This window comes from Heterodontus francisci, chromosome 4 (assembly GCF_036365525.1).
Source record: "Heterodontus francisci isolate sHetFra1 chromosome 4, sHetFra1.hap1, whole genome shotgun sequence".
Lineage (NCBI taxonomy): Eukaryota > Metazoa > Chordata > Chondrichthyes > Heterodontiformes > Heterodontidae > Heterodontus > Heterodontus francisci.
The window spans coordinates 21223894-21239143 of record NC_090374.1 but is presented as its reverse complement, the minus strand read 5'-3'; the positions used below and the strand labels follow the sequence as shown (position 1 = coordinate 21239143).

Below are 15250 nucleotides of genomic sequence, written 5' to 3'. Positions count from 1 at the left end.
CAGACCTATCCATATTCCACTGGTAGGCTGCCATCAAAAGGGGAGGCATTAAGCCTAAGGCAAATACTTTCAGTGTGAAGTACTCCCTTCACAAGTATTAAAAAAAAAATAATTGGAAAGTATTTTCAACCAGAACGATAGTTCAAAGAACTTGGTTTGGCATTCCACAGTCATCCTAAAATTCTCCTGGAATCTACACAAAAGGATGTTCTACATAATCATCACAGTTCTTAAATCAACACTGCAGTAACACTAGCTGGGCAACTGTCTGCTTCAGCATGGGTACTGTCTGCAAGTGGGAACACAGGATCATAGGAATGGAGGAACAGGAGTTGACCATTCGGCCCCTTAATCTTGCTCCACATTGAATTAGATCATGGCTGATCGGCACTTAAACTTCATCTACCTGCCTTGGGTCCATATCCCTTACTGGACAAATCATTCAATATCAGTTTGGAAATTTTCAATGGACCCCCAACCTCAACAAGTTTTTCGGAGGGGTGTGGGGGGCAGGGGGGTGGGGGCTGGGGAGGGGAGGAACAGTTCCAGATTTCCACTACATTGGCAGTGACACTGATAGTCAAGTTTCTGTACAAATCTGTTTCTTAGTTTGAAGGTGCCTCAAGAATACAGTATTTCACTGAGCTTCTCCAAACACGCGAGACCTTTTCCAGAACATGATGGTACAAAAGTCTCTCCTTATTCTCTTGTGCTCAGCAAAAATGGATAAACAGAGGGAGCACTCCAGGGCACGTAAACAAGGATTCCTCAGCGACTATGTAACTATTAAAGTTAGGAGGGAACCAGGGCAAATTGCCCAATATTCTCCCACACTATTTTGGAGACAAACTGTGCCGGGCTGGGGATGGGGGGGGGTGGGGTGCAAAGAGAATGAGAAGGAAATCCTGGGAACTCCTGACTTGAAGATACCTCCAATCAGTGCAACTCTGAGACATTGTTAAGTGCCAGCTGTTAACCACATCGGAGTTATAGTCTACAAACAGACACACCTTGATATGAGTAAAGGGATGCTGGTGCTCTCTTCCCACCCTTTTCCTCAAAGATAAGGGCTTGGATTTTCAATCCGGGTTTGGAAGTCTGATTCCCAAATAACTTCTGGGTCCTGACTCTGCACCTCCACTGTGTTGCTTACGCGACGCAATTTTTTTTAAAACGCTAATTGCCTGATTGGGCCCGGAGATCAGCTCCTGCCCAATTAGAGGCGGTGAGTGCCTGCAGGAGGCGGGATCTGCCTGCCTGGCACCAGAGGCAAAGGCAAGAGGCAGCCGTGATGGGGCCTGCTGCTGTCATGCTGAGAAGAGGGACAGCGCCGAATATCAAGTGAAACGGAGGTGAAATGGCCAAAGCAAAGGTACTGCGCACGTCCCTGTGCAGGACACCGGGGTTTCTGATAATTTCAAACATTTAAAACAAACCTGCCCCCTGACACCTGTGCACTAATTTTCACCGGAATCCCCCGCCAACAATACAGTGCCGACCTCGCCGGCACGTTAACAAGCTGCTAAAGGAGCTTTAATGGGCCCTTAATTGGACGGCAAGTGGCTTCCCTGCTTCCTTCTACCGTTGTGACATTGAAAATGGCGGACTGTCCCGGAGGTGATGGGTTCCGGAGACAACTTCCTGGACCACGATCTTCAAATCATGTTGGCTCCGGCTCCCGTCCGACTTTGAAAATCCGGTCCAAGGTGCTCATCCAGCCATTCTTGGAAGAATCCAGTGAATTCGCTTTGTATCAAAGAACCAGGCACATCAGACAGAATTATGCCCGAGACTGCGCATTTCCAAGTCTGGTTAGATAAAAGCAGAACTGGAATGGGGACTATATGAGCATATATACACACAGCACACATTTGGTTTTGGGTATTTTGTACAGAGAAAGTGCAAACAGGACTATTAGGAGCTTCTCTAAGTAAGGTGTCTCAGTCAATATTTGTGACAGGTGTATTAGCAAGAGAGTTTGTCAGCTAAAGTGAGTTCCTTTTGTTGCAGTCCCTACAGTCAGTCAGTGTCAGGCTGTATCTAATGATTGCTCTAAAGGCATTAGTAATAGGCTTGTTCATCAGTTGAAGACGTCACTAATTTAGACATTCTTGGGGGCAAATTTTGTGTGGCTGCACTCCCAACGCAGCAGATGAATTTTTGACTGCCAAGAGGGAGAGGTCGAGTGCAGGCGCGCTTTGAAGATAACACTCCCGGATGGAATGTCAGTCTTCCGACGCTGCCAGAACAGGCTGTAACTTTCAACACAAGGGCAGGTGAGGGAGCCAGAAACTCACTTCACTATCCATCAAGCTCATTGAAGAGCTTGTTAATGGGCTGGAGAGGTTCAGAAGGAAATTTTCAAAGCAGTGAATGGGGCGTTAATGCACACCTGTTGGGAGCACAGCCTGTCAGTATGCTGCTAAATAAAAGTGCTGGAAAAAAAAAAGCATTGTTCAAAATGCTCAATAAAGTTGCAATCGCTTGAGCAGAGTGGGTCAGGTACCTTATGATTAACTGTTTGGCCACATGTATGCACTGGGAGGCTGTTGGCTCTCTGCTATCCTGCCTGCTCCAATCTGCAAGGCAATAGCAAGCCCAGTCATTGGCTGCTGTCTGCCTTTGAGCATCACACTCAAGAGCCAGTTCCTGGTGCCACTAATTGGGAGCTGAGCTCGCCTCTGGCCCAATTAGGGGCTTTGCATATTAAAATAGCGCTGAGTCAGCGACACAGATGTGGCGTGGAGACGGGTCCCAGGAATGATCAAGGAGTCGGGTTCCCGACCCTGGATTGAAAATCCATCCCAGAGCATCACTCACTGGGAGCAGAAATTCAAATATTGGGCAAAGAGCAAAATTTAGCTGTTGGGCAGCTGCTCTGATCCATGAAAAATAACCTCTCGGTCATATTCCGATATGAAGCAGAACATTTACCCTGCCACTGTGGGCGAGACACGAGATAGATCCCATTTGCTGCTTGAGGTGAGTGCTAAGGTTCTCCATGTAGCGTTCAAAGAAGACAAGGGCCAAAGGTTCACCCTCAGCCAAAACCACCAAACACTCATTGATGTCATTCCTTTGACAGCACCTTCTGCTATGTGATTGTCTTTAACAGTGATGGCCCTTTAAGATCTTAGTATGCTAATAAGCTATGTGGCAGGATGCAGTCACATGACTACTTGCCAGATTCACTCTAACTGTATCAAGAGGCAAGACCTGCAAATAGATATAAAAACAAGAAATGCTGGAATCACTCAGCAGGTCTGGCAGCATCTGTGGAAAGAGTAGCAGAGTTAACGTTTCGGGTCAGTGACCCTTCATCGGAACGGGTCTGCTACTGTTTCCACAGATGCTGCCAGACCTGCTGAGTGATTCCAGCATTTCTTGTTTTTATTTCAGATTTCCAGCATCCGCAGTATTTTGCTTTTATTTTACCTGCAAATAGATAGCCCTGCTCTGTATAATAGTTTAGCTGTTTAATAAACCTGTTTGAGCTCTTCAATCAACTGAACTCTATGCAACTCATTTATGTTGTATCAGACAACATGAAAAGTTTCTCATTCCACCTTCCAAACCCACCACCTCTACTGCCTAGAAGGACAAGGGCAGCCGTTGCATGGGAACACCACCATCTACACGTTCTCCTCCAAACCACACGCCATCCTTACTAGGAAGTATATCACCGTTCCTTCACTGTCGCTGGGTCAAATCCTGAAACTCCCTCCCTAATAGCACTGTGGGTGTACCTACCCCACATGGGCTGCAGTGGCTCACCGCCACCACCTTAAGGGCAGTTCAGGATGGGCAATAAATGCTGGCCTTGCCAGTGATGCCCACATCCCTTGAATGAATAAAAAACGTCAAAGGTGATTCAAACACGTGAGGTAATTTGAGATGCTGTGACAACATAACAAGGAAGGTAAATGCTTTATTTTATTTTTTTTTCTTTTCGGCTGCACCACAGCAGATACGGAACCTGGAGGGTGAGCAGGTTTGTGACTCATGCTGAGAGGCAGTTGAGAGAGTCAAAAAATGACCCAGACAGATACAATTGTGCGAAGTGAATTATCTTTGTTCTGGGCTTGGCTGGTGCATCGGTCTTGGATTTAAATGTATTTCTCACCCTGCCTTGTTAGAACCGAGCAGCCAGTCTAGAGCCAGAGAGATAGTTGGCAGATAGACAGAAAGACAGACAGACAGATAGACAGACTGGTAAATAAATAGATGTAGACAGATGCATCCCAGAAAAATACAAATAAAATAAAATGGATAGATATGCAGAGAGACAGATGGATAGCTTAATTTTAACCTCTTATTCTGGATTGCCCCATCAGAGGTCATATATTTTCTTTATCCACCCTTACTGGATTTTTAAAAAATAATTTTAAACATCTCGATTAGGCCACCCCTCAATTTTCTATATCACTTAATCCCATCACAAGAAAATTCAGACCTAAAACGCTCAACTAGAACAGAGTTCCAGTATATTTAAGCTGAGGTGGCTTCCTCCCCTGTCCCTCACCCCTAAACCCTTACCGCCATCACCTACCTGGGCAGAGTGTGAGCTGGGCACTACATGACACCGTTCCAAATGGATTGGTAGCTGTGCAAGTAAACCTTCCAGCGTCTTCCGCAAAGGTTTCGGCAATCACTAGAGTGCAGATTTCTTCTGCTGAAAGAATCAAGACAACGGTGTTACAGTATGACTTCCTTGTGCAACGTTCTGCTCATTGATGGGATTACAGCTAGTTTTATTTGTCTGTTCAAGAAGAAAGCGGACTAGGTTTTACAAAATAAAGTTGAATTTTATCATCTGAGGCACAAATAAAAAAAATATTTTGAATTCATGACTTGTGTAGGAAAATGATGCATTAGTGCCTGCAGCACAGTGGCTGTTAGAGAGACAACTCGATTGGTTCCTGGGATAAGAGGATTGTCCCATCAGGAGAGATTAAGTAGAATCGGCCTATGTTCCCTGGAGTTCAGCAGAATGAGAGGTAGTCTCACTGATGCATACAAAATTCTTTTGAGGGCTTGACAGGGTCAGTGCTGAGAGACTGTTTCCCTGGCTGGAGAGTCGAGGACTAAGGGTTGTAGGAAGAACAGTCGGCCATTTCGCACGAGGATGAGAAGTCAAATCTTCACTTGGAGGTTTGTGAATCTTTGGAATTCTCTACCCCTGAGGGCTGTGGATACATTAAGGGAATCAAGGGAAGTGGGGCTAGAATAGGAAGGTGGAGTTGAGGTAGAATAGCCATGATCTTGCTGAATGGAGAAGCAGGCTTGAGGGGCCGTATGGTTTACTCCTGCTTCTATTTCCTTTGTTCTTATGTCAGCCAATACATAAATGTGAAATCTACCTTCCTTCCTCAGTCTGGCCTACATGTGGCTCCAGACCCACAGCCATGTGGTTGATTCTTAACTGCACTCTGAAACGGCCGAGCAAGCCACTCAGTTGCATCAAACTGCTACAAGAAATCAATCAAAATAAACCGGATGGGCCACCCGGCATTGGCCTAGGCACCGGAAAGGACCAAGACACTCAAAGGCAGAAGGCCAGTTCCCCTCCAAGTCACACACTATCTTGACTTGGAAATATATCGCTGCTCCTTCATTGCTGCCAGATCAGAATTCTGGAACTCCCTTCCTAGCAGCACAGTGGATGTACCTACACCACATGGACTGCAGCAGGTCAAGAAGGCAGCTCACCACCACCTTCTCAGGGGAAGTTAGGGATGGGCAATAAATGCTGACCTAGCCAGTGATGCCCACATCCCATGAATGAGTAAAATAAGTACATTACTGACACTAGCTTTTAAATTCCATTGTGTCCTCACCCTATCCAATCACCATGTCCATGACACATTCATGCTTTCCAACAATACCCTAGAGCAGTACCTTGGCACAGTTTAATGCAGCTTTTAAGTATCTTTTTGTACATTAACTTCCAACTAAAGTATCCTAATTTGGATCAACGTCAGCAGTTATTTATCAGAGATAAGTAACTGAGGGAGATGATTTTTGCCACCCGAAGATAATAGCCAGACACCATTAATGCTCAAACAGTCTGCTACATTAAGGATTGTCACTACTCAAGGATCTTACCAGGTTCAGCAGCTGATCGAGGCTCTGAGGGTCATATCAGGACCAGGGTACATGGAACAGAAGACCAATAGACAGTAAATTAGCTTGTATCCTTTCAAAATGAAATGGTTAACACTTGAGTGTGGAGTTTCCACTTTGGGCACAATCATGCCTAAAATTGCGAGAGTTTTAAGAAACTTTCTTATTCTCAAGTTTCTGCTCAAACTCATTTGCATATTGCCAAACATAAAATCTGCTATGAGCCAGTGCAATTGGGCGGTGTATCTGAACGTAACTCATGTCCTATTTTTTGCTTTAAAAAATATCCCTTGATATATTTAAGAGTGCTAACATGATACAGTTTGGCTAATACAGCTGGAAATGGGTTTATCACACAATAATAAGCATTTATAGTCAGGTGTCCAGTTCACCACCTGAATAACCAGACTTTAAATTACTGAAGGTGACTTTAAAATTACGATACAGAACAATTGCTAGTTATATTGGTGCCCAGGAGTGAGTTTCTTAGCAAATTAAAAAAAAACATTCAAAAGCTTTTAAAAACATTTCTGTTGGTGACCTATGACAAAAAAAAAAGATTCATTTCTACAGCTTCCTCGAATGTTCGTAAACAGATGCAATTAATGAAAACCTGCCACGATGATGAATTTGATCTGGGGCGGTGGCCAGTTTTGTGGGCGTGGCTGGCTTCTAGCACAATGTTTTTTAAACGAACGTGAAAGATTGCAGAAAGTCGATTTGCGCTTAACCATAATTCACAATCTGTTGCACCGGTTTCGGTAATTTACACTGAGAAAACTACCACAACCAAATGGAAACTTCAGGCCTTGATGTTTAATGGTGTGCATTACTTTTCTGAAGGACTCGGAAATCTGGAGAGTCTTCAATTTCTGTTCCTTGTCTCAGCCATTGGACTTTAACAGGTGGGATCCCCTTGACTCGACATTCCAGCACCACCACCTGACCCTCTGATGCAGTGATATTTTGTAAGACCTACAGTGAGACAAGCATTACCTTTATTATCCACTTTACTGCTCTTACGACAACTTATCACATAAAGCATGGGCTTTCTTTATATACCCAAGGTGATCTTGAAAATTCCAGTTGATCCCTCCCCCACCTCCAAAAAACGATGCTTATATAATACTCACTGGGGACTGCACTTGTTTCTGAGTCAGAAGATTGAGTTCAAGCCTCACTCCAGAGAGTTGGGTACATAATCTAGGCTGACACTCCAGTGCAGTGCTGAGGGAGTACTGCACTGTCAGACGTGCTGTCTTTTGCAGGAGACATTAAACTGAGGCCCCATCTGCCCTCTCAGATAGACGTTACATATACCGCTATTTCAAAAAAGAATGAGGATATTATCTCCAGTGTCCTGGTCAATATTTATCCCTGAACCAATATCACTGTTTTAGGATGGGAATCACCATTAGGATATCAGGACCACAGCAACAACCCAATAGGAATGGGCTGGAATGCTAATTCTGAAATGGTCCAGGGGTTTTGTTGAAATTGCTTTGTTGGGTAGAAAACCCGAGGAAGCACATCACCCACATATAGGATGGCCCTCATGATTTTAGTCCCAAATGAGCACATAAATTTCCAGTTTTTAGATGTGGTATGTAAAGAGAATAGCCTCAATTTTAACCTTTCCCACCCAGGGTAGGTGGGCTGTTAAAAATGAAAGGTCCCTCATCCGCTGGATTCCCAGACCATTTCTGCTATTAACCTTGCATGGTTTAGCAGGCGGATAAAGTGACCTCATGTGAATGGGAGCCCTATTAATCAATAGGACTACAATGCAGTTTCCTGCTAGGCAAAGCCGATCTGCTGCTGGCAATGGAGAACTCAAGTTAAGTCCATCGACCGTCACCATCTTGAAATTATATAACGCCTTTAATGTAATAAAATGCCCAAGGTGCTTCACTTGTATGTTATTAAACAAAATTTGACACCAAGCCACATGAGATGACCAAAAGCTTGGCCAAAGAAGTAGGTTTTAAAGGAGCTTCTTAAAGCAGGAGAGAGAGGTTGGCAGGCAGGGAATTCCAGAGCTCAGGGTCTAGGTAGCTGAAAGCATGGCCACCAATGATGGAGTGATTAAAATCAGGGAAGCAGAAGCTGGAATTGGAGGAGCATGGTGATCTTGGAGAGCTGTAGATCGAGAGGAGGTTACGGAGACAGGGAAGGGGCCAGACTATGGAGGGATTCAGTTTCTATTGAGAGGCCAGGGGAAACAAGCGTGCACAGGCTCTGCTGGTTTGTGGCTAGTTTCATTGGCCTGTTGTGGTGTTTTAGGTTGAAGTTACAGGCGCCTCTAGAGCCCGGCAACCAATATGGCACCGGATGTATTTCCGACACTGTTTGGGCTTGGAGTGTTGGCTCCCTAAATCGGACCCCTCTGTATTCCAGTTTTCTGCCTGAAAAACGGGTGCAACAATATCCAACTTTCCTCCCCATACGGAAGTTCATGTTCACAGAAGATACAGGTCCCTCCAATAAATAGGATTAAAGAACTGAAAAGGTCTAAATCTCTCTTCATACAGAAAGAGCGCATGGATGAACTGCAACAATTGTTCATCCCTGTCTGGCGCAAAAGTAAAACGGGAAAGGTAGCCAAACCATGGCTTACAAGGGAAATTAGAGATAGCATTAGATCCAAGGAAGAGGCATATAAATTTGCCAGGAAAAACAACAGACCTGAGGATTGGAAGCAGTTTAGAATTCAGCAAAGGAGGACCAAGGGATTGATTTAAGAAGGGGAAAATAGTGTACGAGCGCAGGCTTGTGGGGAACATAAAAACTGACTGTGAAAGTTTCTATAGGTATGTGAATAGAAAAAGATTGGTGAAGACAAATTTAGGTCCCTTACAGTCAGAAACACGGGAATTTATTATGGGCAATAAAGAAATGGCTGACCAACTAAATGCACACTTTGGTTCTGTCTTCACAAAGGAGGACACAAATAACACCAGAAATGTTGGGGAACGCAGGGCTTAGTGAGAGAGATGAACTGAAAGAAATCAGTATTAGTAGAGAAATGGTGTTGGGGAAATTGATGGGATTGAAGGCCGATAAATCCCCAGGGTCTGATGGTATGCATCCCAGAGTACTTAAGGAAGTGGCCCAAGAAATAGTGGATGCATTGGTGGTCAATTTCAAGATTCTATAGACTCTGGAACAGTTCCTACAGATTGGAGGGTCGCTAATGTAACCCCACTATTTAAAAAGGGAGGTAGAGAGAAAGCAGGGAATTATAGACCAGTCAGTCTGACGTCGGTAGTGGGGAAAATTCTAGTGTCCATTATCAAATATTTTATAGCAGAGCACTTAGAGAACAGTGGTAGAATCGGACAGAGTCAGCATGGGTTTACGAAGGGGAAATCATGTTTGACAAATCTACTAGAATTCTTCGAGGATGTAACTGGTAGAGTTGGTGAGGGGGAGCCAGTGGTTGCAGTTTATTTGGACTTTCAGAAGACTTTCGACAAAGTCCCACATAAGAGATTAGCATGTAAAATTAAAGCGCATGGGATTGGGGGTAGTGTATTGCGATGGATAGAAAATTGGTTGGCGGACAGGAAACAAAGAGTAGAGATAAATGGTTCTTTTTCCGAATGGCAGGCAGTGACTAGTGGGGTACTGCAGGGATCGGTGCTAGGACCCCAGCTATTCACAATATACATTAATGATTTAGATGAGGGAACTAAATGTAATATCTCCAAATTTGCAGATGACACAAAACTGGGTGGGAGGGTGAGTTGTGAGGAGGATGCAGAAAAGCTTCAGGATGATTTGGACAAGTTGAGTGAGTGGGCTAATGCATGGCAGATGCAGTATAATGTGGATAAATGTGAGGTTATCCACTTTGGTAGCAAAAACAGGAAGGCAGATTATCTGAACGGCTATAAAATGAGAGAGGGGAATACGCAGTGAGACCTGGGTGTTCTCGTATACCAGTTGCTGAAGACAAGCATGCAGGTGAAACAGGCGGTAAAAAAGGCAAATGGTATGTTGGCCTTCATAGTGAGAGGATTCGAATACAGGAGCAGGGATGTCTTCCTGCAATTATACAGGGCCTTGGTGAGGCCACACTTGGACTATTGTGTGCAGTTTTGGTCTCCATATCTGAGGAAGGATGTTCTTGCTATAGGGGGAGTGCCAGGGTTTACCAGACTGATTCCTGGGATGGCGGGACTGACGTATGAGGAGAGACTGAGTCGGTTAGGATTATATTCGCTGGAGTTCAGATGAGTGAGTGGGGAGGGGGGGAGGGGGTGGGTGGGGGGATCTCATAGAAACCTATAAAATTCTAACAGGACTTGACAGGGTAGATGCAGGAAGGATGTTCCCGATGTGGGGGAGTCCAGAACCAGGGGTCATAGTCTAAGGATATGGGGTAAACCTTTCAGGACTGAGATGAGGAGAAATTTCTTCACCCAGAGAGTGGTGAGCCTGTGGAATTTGCTACCACAGAAAGTAGTGGAGGCCAAAACATTGTATGTTTTCAAGAAGGAGTTAGATATAGCTCTTGGGTCTAAAAGGATCAAAGGGTATGGGTCGAAAGCGGGAACAGGCTACTGAGTTGGATGATCAGCCATGATCATAATGAATAGCGGAGCAGGCTCAAAGGGCCGAATGGCTTACTTTTACTTTCTATACCTTACCGATTTCAGGAAGCTAGACCTGCACCCTAAATGGGTAGAGAGGGATAGGAGGAGGTGGTGGGCGGGACGGGGGTGGGTGGCGAATCAAAAATAATTGCTGATCCAAGCTTCTAAAAAGCACAGAGAACTGATGGGAATTGGCAATAATCTTCGTGTGAAACAGACAGAGAATTTGACAGGATTGTAAAACCAAGGAAAAGCACAGGCAAAGTAAGAATCTCAGAGTAGAATCTTCACAGGTTGACAAAATGAACGTGAAGTGGAGTGAAACAACAAAAGAATGCAACCGCATTCATGATGGTGAAAGGTGTAGGGCCCTGTGCCAAGGGAGGAACTAACACCCACCATGGAATCCAACCTGAAAACAATGGTGATATTGTTAGTGTCACTAGACCAATTCTGCAGAAGAAGCATGTGGGTTAGGGAGTCTCTCTTCTCCACTTCTACTTCTCTTAGGCTTTCTGAAATGCCTATAACTTCGAACAAAGAACAAAGAACAAAGAACATAGTACAGCACAGGAACAGGCCATTCGGCCCTCCAAGCCTGCGCCGATCTTGATGCCTGCCTAAACTAAAACCTTCTGCACTTCTGGGGACCGTATCCCTCTATTCCCATCCTATTCATGTATTTGTCAAGATGCCTCTTAAAAGTCGCTATCGTACCTGCTTCCACCATCTCCCCCGGCAGCAGGTTCCAGGCACTCACCACCCTCTGTGTGACTTGCCTCGCACATCCCCTCTAAACTTTGCCCCTCTCACCTTAAACCTATGTCCCCTAGTAACTGACTCTTCCACCCTGGGAAAAAGCTTCTGACTATCCACTCTGTCCATGCCGCTCATAACTTTGTAAACCTCTTTCATGTCGCCCCTCCACCTCCATCGTTCCAGTGAAAACAATCCGGGTTTATCCAACCTCTCCTCATAGCTAATGCCCTCCAGACCAGGCAACATCCTGGTAAACCGCTTCTGTACCCTCTCCAAAGCCTCCACGTCCTTCTGGTAGTGCGGCGATCAGAATTGCATGCAATATTCTAAGTGTGGCCTAACTAATGTTCTGTACAGCTGCAGCATGACTTGCCAATTTTTATACTCTATGCCCCGACTGATGAAGGCAAGCATACCGTATGCCTTCTTGACTACCTTATCCACCTACGTTGCCACTTTCAGTGACCTGTGGACCTGTACGCCCAGATCTCTCTGCCTGTCAATACTCCTAAGGGTTCTGCCATTTACTGTATACTTCCTACCTGGATTAGACCTTCCAAAATGCATTACCTCACATTTGTCCAGATTAAACTCCATCTGCCATTTCTCCGCCCAAGTCTCCAACCGATCTATATCCTGCTGTATCCTCTGACAATCCTCATCATTATCCGCAACTCCACCAACCTTTGTGTCGTCTGCAAACTTACTAATCAGACCAGCTACATTTTCTTCCAGATCATTTATATATACTACAAAGAGCAAAGGTCCCAGCACTGATCCCTGCAGAACACCACTAGTCACATCCCTCCATTCAGAAAAGCACCCTTCCACTGATACCCTCTGTCTTCTATGACTGAGCCAGTTCTGTATTCATCTTGCCAGCTCACCTCTGATCCCGTGTGACTTCACCTTTTGTACCAGTCTGCCATGAGGGACCTTGTCAAAGGCTTTACTGAAGTCCATATAGATAACATCCACTGCCCTTCCTTCATCAATCATCTTTGTCACTTCCTCAAAAAACTCAATCAAATTAGTGAGACACGACCTCCCCTTCACAAAACCATGCTGCCTCTCGCTAATAAGTTTGTTTGTTTCCAAATGGGAGTAAATCCTGTCCCGAAGAATCCTCTCTAATAATTTCCCTACTACTGACATAAGGCTCACCGGCCTATAATTTCCTGGATTATCCTCGCTACCCTTCTTAAACAAAGGAATAACATTGGTTATTCTCCAGTCCTCTGGGACCTCACCTGTAGCCAATGAGGATGCAAAAATTTCTGTCAAGGCCCCAGCAATTTCTTCCCTTGCCTCTCTTAGTATTCTGGGGTGGATCCCATCAGGCCCTGGGGACTTACCTACCTCAATGCTTTGCAAGACACCCAACACCTTCTCCTTTTTGATAATGAGATGACTGAGACTATCTACACTCCCTTCCCTAGGCTCATCATCCACCAAGTCCTTTTTGGCGAATACTGATGCAAAGTACTCATTTAGTACCTGCAGAGGCTAGCTTCCTGTTAGAGCAGTGATCAAACTATGTCTCTGCATTGATAAAAACCATCCGTATTCTTATAAAAGCTAGAAATTAATGGTCAGCTTACAATTTCTGAAAATAGATTTCAAATCTGAAACATTGATGTTTAAATTATATCCCAGCATCGTTCCCCTCTGTGTCCCCAGCCTGCCCTCACCTCCCCAAGACAGAACAGAACAGACAGTCTACATTACTTCACTTCAGAAGTGTTTGTTCTTTCTTCCTTTCTCCCATCTTTCTACATTTATTTTTAATCTTTAGTTTTCTTGCTCGCTTTCTTTCTATCTTTCCGGCAATATGCGTTGAAATCCTACCACACCAGCTGGGGAATTTAAATGTAATTATTTAAATAAAATATGTAATAAAAAGCTAGTAGCAGAAATGGTGACCATGAAACTATCGGATTGTCCTAGAAACCCATCTGCTTCACTAATGTCCTTTAGGGAAGGAAATCTGCCGTCCTTACAAGGTCTGGCCTACATGTGAATCCAGAACGACAACCGTGTGGTTGACTCTTAACTTCCCTCTGAAATGAGCCAGGAAGCCGCTCAGTGTGTTTAACCTTTTCAAGGTTTATACAGTAAATGGAAAAGTCCTGGGGAAAATTGATGTCCAGAGAGATTTGGGTGTTCAGGTCCACTGCACTGTTCCCTGAAGGTGGCAACGCAGGTAAATAGAGTGGTCAAGAAGGCATACGGCATGCTTTCCTTCATCGGACGGGGTATTGAGTACAAGAGTTGGCAGGTCATGTTACAGTTGTATAGGACTTTGGTTCAGCCACATTTGGAATACTGCGTGCAGTTCTGGTCGCCACATTACCAAAAGGATGTGGATGCTTTGGAGAGGGTGCAGAGGAGGTTCACCAGGATGTTGCCTGGTATGGAGGGCGCTAGCTATGAAGAGAGGTTGAGTAGATTAGGATTATTTTCATTAGAAAGACGGAGGTTGAGGGGGGACCTGATTGAGGTGTACAAAATCATGAGAGGTATAGACAGGGTGGATAGCAAGAGGCTTTTTCCCAGAGTGGGGGATTCAATTACTAGAGGACACGAGTTCAAAGTGAAAGGGGAAATGTTTCGGGGGGATATGCGTGGAAAGTTCTTTACGCAGAGGGTGGTGGGTGCCTGGAACGCGTTGCCAGCGGAGGTGGTAGATGCGGGCACGATGGCGTCTTTTAAGATGTATCTAGACAGATACATGAATGGGCAGGAAGCAAAGAGATACAGACCCTTAGAAAATAGGCGACATGTTTAGATAGAGGATTTGGATCGGCGCAGGCTTGGAGGGCCGAAGGGCCTGTTCCTGTGCTGTAATTTTCTTTGTTCTTTGTTCTCTTTAAGGGAACTTAGGTTTTTTTCCCTCAGACAGTGTCACAGGTCACGCTGACTGACCAAACACTCTTTAGGTTGGGTAAGGTATGGGTGAAGAGTGTTCATTGGCCCATTTCATTGCATCCTCCTGTCGTAAGTTTCAGTCAAGCAAGCCGTTTGTCAATGGCCCCCTCCTCCCTTCTGACCTCCGTGACCCTGGTTAAACCAATCCCCAATTAAGTTAAAACGGTTTCTGCTTGGCCTCCTTGAGTGACTGGAACAAATCAGATAAATTCATGTTTTTTTTTTCTTCCAACTGAAATGGATTATAAAAGGCTGACCTTTGTAAACGCAGGTGGTGAGACTCCATCCTGGACTTGAAGGCAAGGCGTTGGACTCTGTATCTTAAATTTATAAAAAAGAAACAAGGACAAGAATTAAAACATAATGTTCACGGCCCAACCAATTTCACTCTGTTGCACCACTCAATTAGGAGCAATTTTTCATGTTCTGAAAGCAGTCAGCATTGTCACTTAGTTTGTAATTTACTGACAGGAATATTTCCACAGCTGTTGGTGCAGTTAAACCAGTCAGGAAGAATAAAGTCTTGACGCCTGACGTTTCACGTGTATACTGGCAGTCCCCCTCAGTCTTCTTAAAAACTACAATTACATTTTAGGATACAAGCTACTTAAGTGCAAGACGTGTCTTCACTGTAAGCAGCTTAATGATGGGTCGTAAAAGAACGGTAAAATTACAAGGCAAAGTGGCTTACACAATGGTCTCCTAATAGAACGGGTAATGTAGCAAAGCAGTCACAGATTATAAACAGTACCTTTCCTCATCAGGAATTTGCAGCAACCCAACACCTATTAGAATTTCCTTTACATTTAATACTTGACAGACTGAAACACAGTGACAGCAGC

The 15250-nt window shown here is 44.6% G+C and overlaps 1 protein-coding gene across 1 annotated transcript in view; it reads right to left on the bottom strand.

Annotated features, from left to right (window-relative positions):
• Positions 1-15250, bottom strand: part of palld (palladin, cytoskeletal associated protein) — a 253894-nt gene that overhangs the window by 215803 nt on the left and 22841 nt on the right. The window contains exons 4-7 of the mRNA XM_068029263.1: positions 14666-14728; positions 6957-7098; positions 6106-6129; positions 4550-4672 (exon numbers count right to left, since the gene is read on the bottom strand). Of these exons, the coding sequence (XP_067885364.1) occupies positions 4550-4672; positions 6106-6129; positions 6957-7098; positions 14666-14728 (352 nt within the window). The remainder of the gene's footprint in view (positions 1-4549; positions 4673-6105; positions 6130-6956; positions 7099-14665; positions 14729-15250) is intronic.